The 15,173-nt window shown below is 33.5% G+C and overlaps 1 protein-coding gene across 1 annotated transcript; it reads left to right on the top strand.

Moving 5' to 3' along the window:
* On the top strand, positions 1 to 11,482 carry LOC143203983 (putative serine protease K12H4.7). The gene is made up of 8 exons (XM_076416370.1): positions 1 to 236; positions 3,690 to 3,874; positions 4,114 to 4,349; positions 4,698 to 5,015; positions 6,566 to 6,691; positions 8,031 to 8,189; positions 8,244 to 8,390; positions 11,250 to 11,482. The coding sequence occupies exons 1-8, from the start codon at positions 33 to 35 to the stop codon at positions 11,438 to 11,440; spliced, it is 1,566 nt and encodes a 521-aa protein (XP_076272485.1). The 5' UTR covers positions 1 to 32; the 3' UTR covers positions 11,441 to 11,482.
* The last annotated feature ends 3,691 nt before the right edge of the window (positions 11,483 to 15,173 follow it).

Raw genomic sequence — 15,173 nt, 5'->3', positions numbered from 1 at the left:
CGAACGTCATTTGAATAGTACTAGTTGAAAAGATGGCATTGCAAGGCTGGTGGATAACGCTGGTTCTCTCGCTATTGATAGCGGTGAATGTCGAGGAGGTTTTCGGTTATTGGGGGTTGAAGGGTCATAAATACGGATTGTTTTCCAATCGAGATGCGTCAACGAATGGGGTATCCACGTTGTGGATGGAACAAAAATTAGATCACTTCGGCGGTGAGTCTAGTACATGGAAGCAGGTATGCAACGTTAATTTTTATTATTTTTTATTAATCTCTTAGGAGGCCAACAATCTGCCCGTGGGAAATAACTATTATTCTATGGTTTCAGTTAAATAATATAACCATCCTGACATGTAGCTTATTGCTGTATAATTTATAATCTAAATCCTATTCTAGATACTATTCTAATTTACTCTAAAGACTACTCTAACTTATTCTGGAGTTTATTAAATCTTACTCTATGTGTCTATTAATCAGTTTATATGGTAGTTTGCGTTTGAGCCTACGCACTTCACTATCATCGCGCACATTTAACTGTTGGCGAGAGCATTGGGATGCACCAATAATATTTCCAAATACTTCGCACTAACACTTCGAATCACACTCTTTATGGGTTCTAAGGGGATATTACACAGTTTGTGATATCCCAGTTTGATATTACAGTTTGTTGGACACGTAATATGGTAACGTATCGACTGGAGGACTCTGGAGGACTGGAGGATAGCTATGTTAGATTTGCTAGTAGTACCCCACAGTTCAATACCATAGATCCAAATGGGCCTACGTATTGACTTGTTAGCAAAACAAGTTAAACCTTGTTATCTAATGATAATTTAAATTTACGCCCTTTCAGCAAATATGGTTTAGTTTAAGCCCAAGCTGTTTAAGTTTTGTTACTATATCTTCTTCCAGGTCAAACGTCGATCAAAATTGTTTCACGCTTGTGGAAGTTCATGATTATTCAATTTTACTGAGGGACATGTTCTTCTACAAAGGGTGAATATCACATGGGTAGATTTTGTCTCATTTGCTTTGATACGCCACGTTTTCAACCACTATTCGACTTCTTCTCTCCTCTGCAATTATTTTGAATCTTTTAATGTATAGTTTTTCGAAAAGTTTAGATAACAGGCTTATAGGATGATAAGAGGAGACAACTTCTGATTTTTTCCCAGGTATAAGAATCATAATGATTTGAGCCACTTTCCAAGTGCTAAGAAAGTAATTAAGTTTTAGCATGGCATGAGAGTTCTTTTAAGATTCTTCCACTAATTCGACCAAAACCAATAGCTTTTTAGTATTACTTTTTATTGATAATTAAAGAAAATCAACGTAGTATATAACAGATAATTAACTTTTCTATGCCTTAATCTACTAATAAATAGCTACAGCTAAGTATTATATTTTCCATTTAATCAGTCTTCATATATTAAAAAGATCACATGACTTGTTTCTGTTTGAGATGTTTAATGATAATATGCATATTTAAATGTAAATATTGCAATACGCTTTCACAATACGCTTGAGCTCTTTATTTTGAAACCTCTGAATCACTTGGATATTGGAGTCATTGGCGGAGCCCCACAGCTGAATTCCATCGCTCCATACTGGTCTTGTATTGGCTTACACGTATTGATAACTCCTTTTTATTAGTTTTTCTGTACATTTTCCTGGACTAGATATTTTTCGTGTTACTTTTTTATGTTCCTTCTATCAGAGTTTGGCATTCAAGGTCGTGCCAAGATATTTTGCTGTGTTGACATATTGAATTTACATACCGTTAATGAAGATATATTGCGGCATGATCCTCTTAATTATTTTTGATTTATGTAATTTGATTCTTTTCTAGTCCAGATAGAAAATTTATCAAGATCAGATTGGTGTTTTCGGGCTAAGCTCTCTGCAATCTCTTCTACTGCTAATATTACCATATCATATCATATGTGGGGATATCACTGATATAAAGAAGATACTGGACGCAATATACTATCATAATATATATCATAAGTATATTCCTTCATTATTAACAAGGAAGTATTAACAAGGAGTTTTTCAAAGAATTTAGCCATAGTGGGCAATAATGAAATAGGGTGGTATAAAATTAGCAAGAAATAAAAAAATTTTAAATTTAAGAGTTATTTCTTTACAATCTTTAAAGTATCTCTTTGGCTACAAGGTCATAGCTTGGTGTTTTTATCAAATTACAATGATGCTTAATTTCTTTCAACAGCTTATTGCAATCTTCTAAGGACAATTGTTGAAATCGATAGATAGATAGATAGTAGATTGGATATCCCTTGGCTTGGATAGAGTCTTTCTTCCAACTGTTCTGTAAATATATTTGCTATTATATTTTTCAATCTATACAAGAAAGAGTACCTAACGTAACTAAATTTTAAACCTGGAGAATCGAAATCCGACATGAATCATAACAGTTATACATTTTATAAGTGAACCTCAGCTTCTTTTCTCAAGACAAGTCTCTCTGATAATTTATCTTCCAAGAGCACTTCATTAGAGCACTATTCAAGCATTATACGTTTATAATTATAAATATATTATATTATTTATATACTCTTTTATAAATAACTATCTATCTTAGATCGTTATATTGTGAGATAAATAAAAAAAACTCTATAATATGATCGGAAAATCTTTGATTGAACAGGACTTAAATAATTATTCATAAAGGATCCCAAAATAATTATATACCTTACTTTCAAAGTCCCTTAGTATAGTTTTTAATAATTATTAAAACAAGGCCATAATTCTTATCTTGAATGTTATATCACTTATTCAAACATGTTCCTACAAAACAAACAAAAGTATTAAGCAGAAAACAAAAGCATTAAAAGTATTATGCAGTAAGGCATTTATTTGTCTGAAATATAAATACCAAGTTCCATATTACTCTATTTTTTATTATATATAGTATTTTATACTATAGTCCAGTTAAGCCAAAAAATTAATTAAAAAATACGAGAGAAAAAATCGATTGACCAATTCAATGAAACTGTTACTGCAGATGTCTACGGATGTCAATTGAATGAGTTGATGACGTATTGCTGCAAAAAAAACAAAAAATGTAATGACAACAGACGTAGTCATGTTCTTGCATGAAAACGTTCGAATACGTGTTTCAAGAGTTGTTAAAGACACACTGCTGCAATTTTAATAGGTCTACCGCACCGTTCAACAAACATAGCGCCTATCGATTACCCATGCTCAGAGCAATGTAGTATTTGGCACATGGCTTCGAGACCCAAAAAGTGCGAAAGAAGATAAAACATATTTACGCAAAAATGCGAAAATCTATTTTTACGCCTTTATATATTTATGTACGGTATAAGAATATCTAGTGGATTTACAACTACATTGATATCGATTCTAATAATCATTATAAAATGTCTCAACGATTGGTAAACATTTTTTTAATTACAAATTCGATTATTCAGAACTTAAAACAATAATAACACTTTAATTTTCTTATCAGGATAATCAATATACGTTAAAAAAAACGATAATATATCAATTAATTGAAACGTAGTTCGACGAAATTTCTGAGATTATTTGATTAAACCGAGAAGATTTATAAAATTTGCTCATTGATAAGATTTGTCCTGAGATTATTTCACAATAATACAAATTGCATTTACCATTTTATAATTCCTTATTTTTGTTGTATTTCAGAGATACTTTGCCTTTGATAAATACGGTAACAAATCATCGAAAATCGTGTACTTGGTACTTGGGGGAGAAAGTGCTCTTGGTGATGATTGTCCGCTTAAAGGATCATGGACATTGACCGCGGAAAAGCATTCTGGTCTAATATTCTGCCTAGAACATCGTTACTACGGTGAAAGCCAACCCGCGTCGTAAGTTTTTCCATTCCATTACACAATTTTGAAAAGTAAAATATATTTGCCATAAATTTTGGAGCCGTCGCCTTCGTCAATTTATGCAAGCGCATTCGCCATTTAGTCGAATTAGCGCATTCGCCATTTTATTTAGTGATAGTTTTTATCATTTCTTTCTTTCTTAATAACTTTTTATCATTTCTTTCTTTCTTAATAACTTAATAGAGTAACCAAATAATCTGAATTTCGTATTTTAGGGATTTAAGTACTGAAAATCTGAGATATTTGTCGAGTCGTCAGGCGTTGGCGGATGCGGAGAACTTTGTCAGTTATATAAACGCAAATTATTCCTTAGCTAGTGACACTAAATGGATCGTATATGGCGGTTCTTATTCCGGATCTCTGGCGGTCTGGTTGAAATATACTTATCCCAAGGTGATCTATGGGGCAGTGTCATACAGTGGACCTTTGGAGGCAGTTCTTGATTTTAAAGGTACACCTTACTTAATAATAATCAGTTTTGCCATTAGAATCTCGGCTTTTTGAATTTTCAAAATTAACACGTTACTAAATCTGCCCTGTCTCTTCACAAAGATCTCTATATCTAGAATGTTTAATGGGGTGTTAGCTTTCAAATGTGCTATTAAATTGCATCATTGAAGTAATACAAGAGATGCGTGATTTTAAGGCCATCTATCAGGAAAAATCGAGATTACTTTTTCCACGCCCTCATAGATCAAGAGAATGAATTCTAATGGTGATATCAAAATAAAATATCTGCTCCCCAAAATATATTTTAATTTCAATCACTATATGTTTATAATAGTATTTTTTTAATTAGAGTACCTGCAAATTGTTGAGAATGACTTGACGCAATACAACAGTGAGTGCACAAATACCATAAAATCAGCTTATGGCGAACTGGACGAAATCACCACCAGCTGTCTGGAAGACATAGAGCTCTATGAGTACATTGACACCTCGTTCAAGCTCTGCGAAACTATCGAGACTAGCGATGGAGTCGCCAATGACATATCGAACTTTTTCGAAATTCTGACCGACAAAACCTTCGCTACCGTAGCCCAGTACAACAACCATCCAAATCTGAAGGATGTAAACATCAATAAAGTCTGTGATATTTTAGTTAACGAATCGCTAGGTAAGATCTAATTTCAATTCAAGTATGATTGGTGGAAAGTATTAGTCTACAAATAATTATAATTAAAAATTCATATAGCAATTTTATGGGAATAATCTTTAGAGGATATTTATCAATATTTCGGGGCGTTTTGGTTATTAGGCATTCATACAAATATTGCTGTAATTTTGACTCAACGAACATTAATACTAGGTTTAGACATATTAAAGATCATATTAACAAATTAACGTAAATCTTATACGTTTATGTTATATGATTTGTTATATCATTTTATTGTTATCTGAAAAATATTTAAAAAGGTTAAGATGATTGTGCAGGAGATGAAATTTGGGGCTCATCAAAACAATCATCAGTTCTGAATATTTCTGTAGTTACGATAAATTAAGGAAATTCACATTGCCCAAAAGTTAATCATAATTTGTTTAAATTATATCCAGGTCTCCTTTTCCTCTGTATACGTTTTTTACTAGTGCTTTCATAAAACCGGACTTTGTTGACCGAGGAGAATGAAGAATACTTTTAAATATCCACAAAGCGTTCTCATACAATAATGGTCTCTTAATATCATAGTTATCTTTCTTGGTGAATGAGTTTAAACATTTAGTCGATGCTTGGATCACCTCTAAAGAAGATAAATGTTATCACTGCGGAACTTCCGAAAGATGGACAAGGATATTTGTGTCATTAAAATTTTAACAAAATAATCCTCTATGTCGATATTTATAACAATCTTAAACTATAGACTTTATTAGATACGCTTAGTACAACCTTAATTTACAACTAACTTATTACTACTTTTTCTATGTAATTGGATTAATTCACAAGCAAGACGAGTGCGAGGAAATACATCAATATGTGTTCCTCAATTATAAATTTATAACAACTCATAGCTATAGTTTAAACTAAAGGTATACACCTTATATAAGTTCGTATGGGGTTCAGTCAATTCGCTTCAATCTTCTGACATTCTGCGCGCTGTCATCGTGTAGTTCTTCGTTGGTTACGTAGCGATGGGCATTGGTAATTAATTGAAGAACCTTGTTTTTTGACAGCGTTCTATGACTAGTTGATTTGAATTTTTAGTGCAACCCCATATTTGCACCCCATACGTCCAAATTGACTTTAAAATTGTATTATAGATCAACCTCTTTGATTTTAGATCAAGTTGAGAGTATCTTTCGACTAACCAGTATGGTTGTTTTATTTTGGTTTTAATGTGTTTTGATTTTTGTCTAACGTGATGTTTCCAATTTAATCTACCGTCAAGATGGATTCCAAGGTATTTAACTGATTCTGACTAAGGAATCCGGCATCCATTCAGAAACCAGAAACAATTTTTTGAGTTTAGGGAATAGCAAGAAACCAATGGAGTATAATTAGGCTAATAAGACGGTTGTGTAATTATTTGACTTGCTTTTTTTCTATATAACTATGCTGTATAACATTGCGCAAACACATGTGGCACATGTGACAAAGAGTAAATAAATATTCTGTGAAATCTCAAAATTTTGTAATACAAAACACTGTAACTGATTATTTGAAAATTTTAGGTACTCCCATGGACAGATTGAGTGCCGTTAACACATTAATGTTGAGTGACGAAGAGTGCTTAGACTATAAATATGACAAATCTATTTTAAGGCTCTCAAATATCACCAGCGATCCAGCTAAATATGGTAATTATATCGATATTATGACAATATTTTGTCTTATTTATTTGCTTATAATAACTACTGGTGTTAAGTATTACTTTATGTACTTTGATCAGCGATATATATTAATGAAAATATTACGTATCAATATGTACAACATAACCTAACTGTTAAAAATAACGATTTTACAGTTGGTACTATTCAGTTGTTCAATTGTCTTTAAAAAAAGCATTATTTTTTTGTTTGATTTGTGGAAAGCCGTCGCCAACTCGACGAAGAACTTTTAGGAACTGGTAATGCTCTCCGACATACTCCAATTGTTGATTTTTAGTTAAATGATTTAGAAGTGGGATGAAGACCCAACCCAAACTCAAATTTGGCAGAAGCGTTAAAGTGGTCCAAGAAATGAATAGCGACCGATTACGAGCAATGGGGAAAATCCAAAAGATGGGAAGATGGGTGAGACATCAATTGAATGACAGGCAAATAGGAAGCAGAAAATCGTCTGCGAAATGTTGCTTCAAATTTCATATCATTCATATGATCGGAAGTCATTTCGGCATCGAATAGTGACGGGTGATGAAAAGTGGATATATTTTAAAAATCCTAAGTTCACAAAATCATGGTGATCACCTGGCCAAGCCGGTCCATCGACTCTGTGCTTCGTAGGACCAGAGTGACGTGGTGTATTACGATCTGTTGAAACCTGGTGAAAGAGTTGATAGTGACCGCTACCGAAAACAAATGATTTGAATTGACAAACGAAATTTAAACCATGCATTGATCGAAAATGTCCACAATGGGCCACTGAAGACACGGCAAAGCTATTTTAAATCGTGGATGGGTAACTATCGCACCCGCCGTTTTCTTCAGATCTTAACCCATCCGATTATCAACTTTTCACATCAATGGAAAACGCGCTTGCAGAGGAGCCCTTCGCCAATTTCAAACAAGTTAGAAAATGGCTCGATGAATAGTTTTGCTCAAAGGACAAACGATTTTTTTGGGTTGGTATCGATAAATTGCCTGAAAGAGGGGCAAAATGTTCCAAGAATCAAATGGCCAATACTTTGATAAATAATTTCTCGAAAATTATATAATGTAATAACTTTCCATTCTTTAATAAGTTTTAAAAGTATAATCTATTCAACAGGAGAACTAAAAAAATTCGCCGTTTCACCATTAACATTTTACCTCCCCTAATAACATAACCAAAATATTATGATTAAATTAAATTAGATTAAGTAATAGGATAATAGCGATGTTCATTGCAGTTCTAGAACCTATTTTTTATGAACTAAAGACTGATAAAATATGTTAAATAACTTTAAACAAATATATAATCATCCTGGTACTTTTACAGAACGCCAATGGGTTTATCAAACTTGCACCGAGTTCGGATTCTTCCAAACCTCGAGCCAAAACAGCTCAGTCTTCGGAACAAAATTCGACGTCGACTTCTTCGTCAACATTTGCCAGGATCTGTTCGGTCAGAATTTCAATAGAAGCTTCATAGAAGCAGGTGGGTATTAGTTGTCGTAAGCGTCGATAAGCAACTCATTGAACGTGTCGATAGGTATTGCCGAAACCAACTCCAGGTACCAGGGGAAGAGCGTTAAAGTCGAGAACGTCATCTACGTCAATGGGGATGTGGATCCGTGGCATGTTCTTGGGAAACTGGAGACCAGCGGTGAAACTGGATCTAAGGCTATTGTTATAAAAGGTTAGTCAGAATAAACTTATCGTTGTTGTTGTCATTTTTATTATGGTATAACTTGTTGGAATAGAGTTTTACGAGGTAATCATTCGTTTTAGCATATTTTATTTCGTTAAAAAGTCAATAACATCATCACCATCATGAATCTATAGCCGGCGCTTGAGGATATTGCCTGCTTCTCAGCCAATACGTTGCTGTTAAAGCTGGAGGACTTCTAATATTCTTCTACATTCTCTAACTAAGTCTCTTCACGGTTACCATTCTTGGTCCATGTATTTTCTGGAGCTGTTCGCTATATCTTCCATTCACTAGGTCGGTTTCGTTACAGAAGTATGTGAGTGTGAACTGATTCACTTTTTATTCGCTGTTTATATAGCTTGGAATCTGCGTCTCCAAATTTGTTCCTCAACTTCGCACTGCAGATTGTCGCATCTTAAACAAATTACTTCATTTCTAATACAACGTGAGGCAAAATAACCGCAACTATTTTGATTGCCTGCAACTTTGCTCAAAAAAAAGATCAGTAGTGCGGTTTTCATAAAAAGTTTATTTGGTCTTTAAACTTTTTTTTCGCTGTGATTAAAATATTATATCGGCTAAAGAGTGACCGCGATTCGCTATGCAACTTTCGGCACTTTTTAAGGCTTTTTTCATGACATCCTGCAACATCTGGGACTGAATTTCTTCAATTTCGTGACGAATATTGTTTTTAAAGATGTTGAATCGTTTGAGACTTATTCACATAAACTTTTGATTTTAAAAAACCGCATAAAAAAGTTTGGTGCTGTTAAATTCGGATATATGGCTATAACGTCATTCAATAATTGAATTGTTGAACGACCTGGGTGTGCTGTGGCTTCATTTTGCTGAAACCACATGTCCTATCCTCTTCCATTTTAGGCACAAGAAAATTTCGAATTACGTCTTGGTACTGTTCAGCAGTAACAGTAACTGCAACCTTGGTCATTTTCAAAAAACTAAAGACCAATGATGCTTCCAGCATGAATACCATACTATAGAGTTGTTTTTAGTTGATGCAATGATGTTTCATGAATTAGTTGAGGATTTTGTGTTCCCCAAAACCGACTGTTCTGTTTATTGGCGTGACCGTTGAGAAGAAAATGGGCTCATTATCAATTTAGACGAAAAATTTCACCAGACTGATTTAAGATTGCATTACAGTACTCAACTCGTTGATCAGGATCTCTTGGTAGCAATTTTTGTACTAAATGAATTTTGTACGGGAACATCTTAGAATCGGTTTTCAAAACTCGCCTTAAACTGCGTGCAGAAATGTGTAACTTGGAACCACGTCTCCGAATTGATGTTTCTAGAGATTCTGCAACACTATCGCGCAACAGAGCCACATTTTTTTCAGCGTTACGAGACGTCCGTTGTCTTCCAGAACGACGCCTGTCTGCCATCGTACGGTACTATCGAAAATTCGCATGTAAACGATAAATTCTGGTTTTGTTAGGCACTGGAGGATTAAGTTATTTTTGACGCAATTTCCGCTGAGTGGCAATAATGGAACGATTATATACAATAAATATTGTCACTATTTATGCTCGTTCTTGTGGCGTATATTTATCCATAATAAAATTTGGACGTTTACGCAACACAATGGTTAAAGCGAAACTGAGCTAAAGGTCACATAAACAAAAAGGGCGCGCAATCAAAATGGTAGCGGGACTTTTACCCGACCTGTTACGATTTCGGAGAGAAACATTTAAAATTTGCTTGGTGATTGGCAAGATGAGCGTTCGAAAGAGGCAGATTGTAGTCTTGATTGTAATATATCCCTTCGTCCACACGTACCATCTTTTATCACTGATGGCCTGTATTACTGATCCCTAATACTTGAACTTCTACACTTTCTCTAACTGGATCCCGTTAATATGTATAATGGAAGACGATCCGTCAGTTGTTAATACTACGGTCTTTTCTTCATTAATTCTCAAGCCACATAACACTGCAATGCAAACTATATTAAGAACAATGCTAGAGGCCTCAATATCAGATCGATAACAGAGCTTTTTTTTGTCATAACGAATGTATGCTTTAAGAAAATATTCATATAACTACATCTACTACTATTTTGAAGAGAAGTGGAGACACGACATCTCCTTATCGAACATTTGCACACAGCTAATGGAACCATCGTAAAATGCCTGAAGAAGTCTGAATAGCAACGATTTATTTTGTATTAACTCCAGTATTTAGAAATAATTTTTCTTTTACTGGAAGTCATCGTATTTTGTGGATGAAAATAGTCTAGTTTTCGAGGTGATGCTTTAATGTAAAACAGCGATGCAAACAGGCAGCTAACTGAAAGTTCAGAGTTATATATTATAAATGGAGGAACTACTTTATGAAGACTCATATTAAACATTTTAAGTAATCTGAAATATTGGGTCTAGCCTTTCGATAATGGTAAATGCCGATGATAAAACATAAACTTGCAGCATCAAATTATCACTGGTGATAAAAATAGAACAGAATCTAATGAGATCAGAAGAATGTGACTTACTGTATATAGAAAGAATACTCTAGAAGAATACCACAAACTTATTTTTCAGCACGACAGTATCCGTTCACAAATCTACTTTAGTTTCGAACTAGGATTATTTTGTTAATTTTTCTAACTCGTCATTGATCCTTTCTCTGTAATAATTATATATTATCATGTCATGTAGTTGTTAATAGACTTAACGAGAAATGTTAATAACTTGGAGAGAAATGTTGTGATAATGTGAAATGTGACAAACAATTTATAATGTGTTGGAAACATTGAATGATAGATTGATTGATTGAAATACGACCAATCAGCTCAGTTATGTTAAAAATATTAAATGTCATTTGCAGGAGCGTCTCATTGCGCAGGTTTTTACGCAACTACTGTAAACGATTCAGAGGAAATAACGGCAGCCAAGAAAGAAGTCCAAGACACGATTTCCCAATGGCTGAAAACGACGGAACCAAACTCAAGTACCAGAGTGAGCCATTCGATATTTATGTCTGTAATAATTAGTATGTTAGGAACACTATTGTTATAATGTATAAGTAAAATTGATGAAAATAAAAGTTTAAATATATAACATATTTTTTATTTTTCTAGTTTGTAAAAATGTTTTCCCTTTAGTATTATATTCGATCAAAAACAGTTGATGTTTTATTTTAACAACATTATTCATCATTGCATGTATATTGATCAATGATTGGAGTAAAACAATTTTTTTTGGTCTGGCCTGCAACCAGGCGGTGGAGTGCACGACCTATACTTGATCGCGGTTATTGGCCAGGAGGACCCGGCGAAAAAACAGATAGTGAAACTAACTATAGATTCGCGAACTAGGGTTAACATACGACTGGATACTGTCGTATGGGGGTAAAAGATGTGACTGCCACAATGAATGAGCCTGGTCATTTCAGCCTGGAAAAGGGGACAATAGCGGTGACGCGGCGTTAAGCACTCTGTCCACCAGCTCGCAAACAACAGTGTTTTCAAAAAAACTTAAGCTGAGTTGTTGTTTGTGGAAGGATTGAGATATGAAGTGCTTGATTTCTGGAGTGTCAGTTTCACTGTAAATTTAATTATTTCTGACAAACCATGGACATTTTTTAATCCTCCTGCCGTTTCACCAGGTTGGGTGTAACAAACTTGAGGTAGAGATAAGATCTGCAGAGGAGTACGGACAGTAAGCATTTAATGGAGATGGAAAGCCTGCTAGAAGGGCAAACCAGAGAAGAGAGCTGGTTTGCTATCCCCGAACCTTTCTGGATTGCTTTCTGTATTTATCAGTGTAAAAAACTGTTAAACAATCTAACCCAAGTATTAAATCCGATGATTTTAATATTTCTCTACATAAAAAAAACAGCTCAAACTTTCAAAGAATTTTTAGAAAATTTAGCAGTTGATAAAATATTTACAAGCAAAAAAAGACAAATAAATAAGTTTTCTATAGTGTATTGCAACTGGCGATGAAAAGTGAATTAACTACAGCAAGCCCAAGGAAGTTCTACCGTACCTAGTAAGGTTGTTGGCCACCAAAAAAAATATCGAAATATTTTTGTCGATATTAAAAAAATATCGATATGTCGGAGAAAAAAATATCGATATATTCTTTGCAACAAGTATAAGAAAATCGATATTTTACAAAAAATATATCGATATCTTGATATTTTTTCCGCATCCCTAGCATCTACTTTCATAACTTTAAAAAAGCAGAAGACGGATTATAGGAACTAACGCTGCCAAACTAACATAGTTCTTTCGATATAATATCGCCATGTTGCTGGAAATTTATTTATTAAATTTATTAAATATTTGATAAACTTTGATGTCATAACTAGTAATAAATATATTCTGTATTCATGGTTGCATACCAAAGGACATTGATTAATCTAACCGCATACTCTGTTTACGCAAGTCTTCCTCATTGGTTTTTTTATAAATTCTATCTTAATCTTATCTTCAATCTTCCCGCACTGTAATATGAATCAGTGTGAATATATCCGGAAATGTGAGGATAAGACAAAAAACGAAATTTTCCTAATTATTTCTCAAGGTACCTCGTTATAAATAAAAATTAGATTTTTTTCTCGGGCAAGGAAGCCGATCTTCGTTTGGTTTCGTCCGATCAGGAAGCACGAAGCCGCCGCCACCGGTACCGCCGATCGCCGGGCGTACCCGTCCCAAACGTCACTTTTTTCTCGTTATATAAAACGTGCGTCGGCTTAATTACAATACGGGACGATCGGCGATTGTTCTCCTCTTAATTGCCGCGCGGCCACCTTGATTATGATTTTTTATGGCTCAAGGAAAAGAACCATATGAAAATGGGTTCGAGTTAACTGAACGCAATATAAATATTAGCTTTCCGTTTCGATTCAAAATTAGTAGAACAATTGAATTATATACTACGGGTCGTTAATTAATCCTTATCAGTGCCATCTATCGGCAGTCACTTTTTTGCATTTGCATTCGATTTTTTGCACTATTATTTTTGTAGTGGGGATGAAATAATTGTAATGGTGATTTTAATGAGAAAAAATAACAATAAATATTAGGTGTTTGCGTGTTTTTCGGATCATTTTTCCATTTCAAAAAGGCATTTATTGAGAAAAACTTATTTGCCAGCGATCCAATCACAGATCCCTTTTCGCATTTCTTTAGCATTTTAAAATCATGTGGCAGGAAATGCTGAATGCTGAATTGATCTGAACAAATCGTAATCAGAAGGAATTATGTCTATTGGGGATGCTGGGTGTAACACTGTATCACAGTTCTTGTAATGTATGGCCGTCTGTTCATCCCTTAAACAATAGGTCGATTCAATTTGTTCAATTGACATCGGCGGACATCTGCAATAGCAGTTTCATTCGGCTTTAGCAGCTCGTAATATACAGGATACACTGCTTCACAACATCCCCGAATATAGCGCATGAAGCATAGAAAAGAATAAACTATATTGAATATGAAACTATATTGTTTTCCTTTTCTAATGGCGGTACATTTTTCTCCAGTCAATCGGTACTAGTGAAAACACAAAAAAATCTAGAATATTTAGATTTTGTGTTACATTAATAAATCTATAGTAATAATAATTAAATTGTTGTGTTATTTTGGTGGTCTAAGATACATTGGTTTTAAAATATGGAAGAACAAGGGTAAGTGCAGAATGTAAGGTTACATTTTTAAATGTTATAAAATCCAAACAACATCAACTTTAGTTATAATGGGAATTTTAGCTGCCATTTATAACACATCATTTTCAACCACCTGGAACATATTAACCAACATTTAATGATACCAAGAACAGAGAAGAAAATAATTCTTGTTGTGTTGGATTTGGTCAAGTCATTAATGAGGTTTGTCCATCAAGACTAGTAGCAAAAACTGTAGTAACTGGTAATAATTATACATTTATTTTAAACATAATATATTTTAGTATTGATTTAGATATTATTTTATAGCTAAGAAGTAGCTAGAATTTTTTGAAAGTAAAAGTCGAAGAATGTGTAATTCAGAGAATCAGAGAAGAGGAAATTAGATAGCATTTTACTAAGATGTAAGAACAACGTACAGTGATACTTTGAAATAATTAATTTTGTTAACAAAAGCAGAAATGGCAATGTTTATTTATATGGTTCTTGGAGTTCTTGTTAATTGTTAAAATATATAAATTAATTTAAATATGGTGTTTTTATAAAAATAGAAGGAAGAAATATTCAATATTGTTTAAATAAAATGTGTTATTTCCAAAATTTTACCAATTTTATTTATCTCCTGAAACTATTTACCTGCTTAATATATTCGATAGTAAACTTAATGATCATGATAAGAAAAAATATACAGCCAAACATAGAAGCTCCTCCTTTTTCGAAGTCGTTTAAAAAATAAGTAAATAAAGCTGGATATACGCATGCGCCAAACTCGAATTATTCTTTGTTTTAAAATTAAAAGGAGCCAATATGCGCCAATAATAAAACGCCAGCTTTTAAAAGAATACAATTTTTAAAAGCATACAATAAAATGAAGGAAGACTTATTATTTCAATGTGTGTATTTAGATGAGACATGGATATTTCAGAATGGGATAAATATACCAAATATACTCATGGTAAGACGATAATAAAAATAGTTTTAGGACAAGAAAAGTTGATGGAAAAAAGGTAAACGTTGAAATAATAATTAATTAGGTTTTATTAGTCATAACATTAATTAATAATTCATTGCAGATATATTCTACTTCATCCTGAAAACAGGAATGGTTAATAACACCTTCGA

This window comes from Rhynchophorus ferrugineus, unplaced genomic scaffold (assembly GCF_030347505.1).
Source record: "Rhynchophorus ferrugineus isolate W39M unplaced genomic scaffold, kcgeb_rfMv2 rfM10, whole genome shotgun sequence".
In the NCBI taxonomy this organism is placed as follows: Eukaryota; Metazoa; Arthropoda; class Insecta; order Coleoptera; family Curculionidae; genus Rhynchophorus; species Rhynchophorus ferrugineus.
The sequence above is the reverse complement of the archived record's forward strand: the minus strand, read 5'-3'. Positions and strand labels throughout refer to the sequence as shown.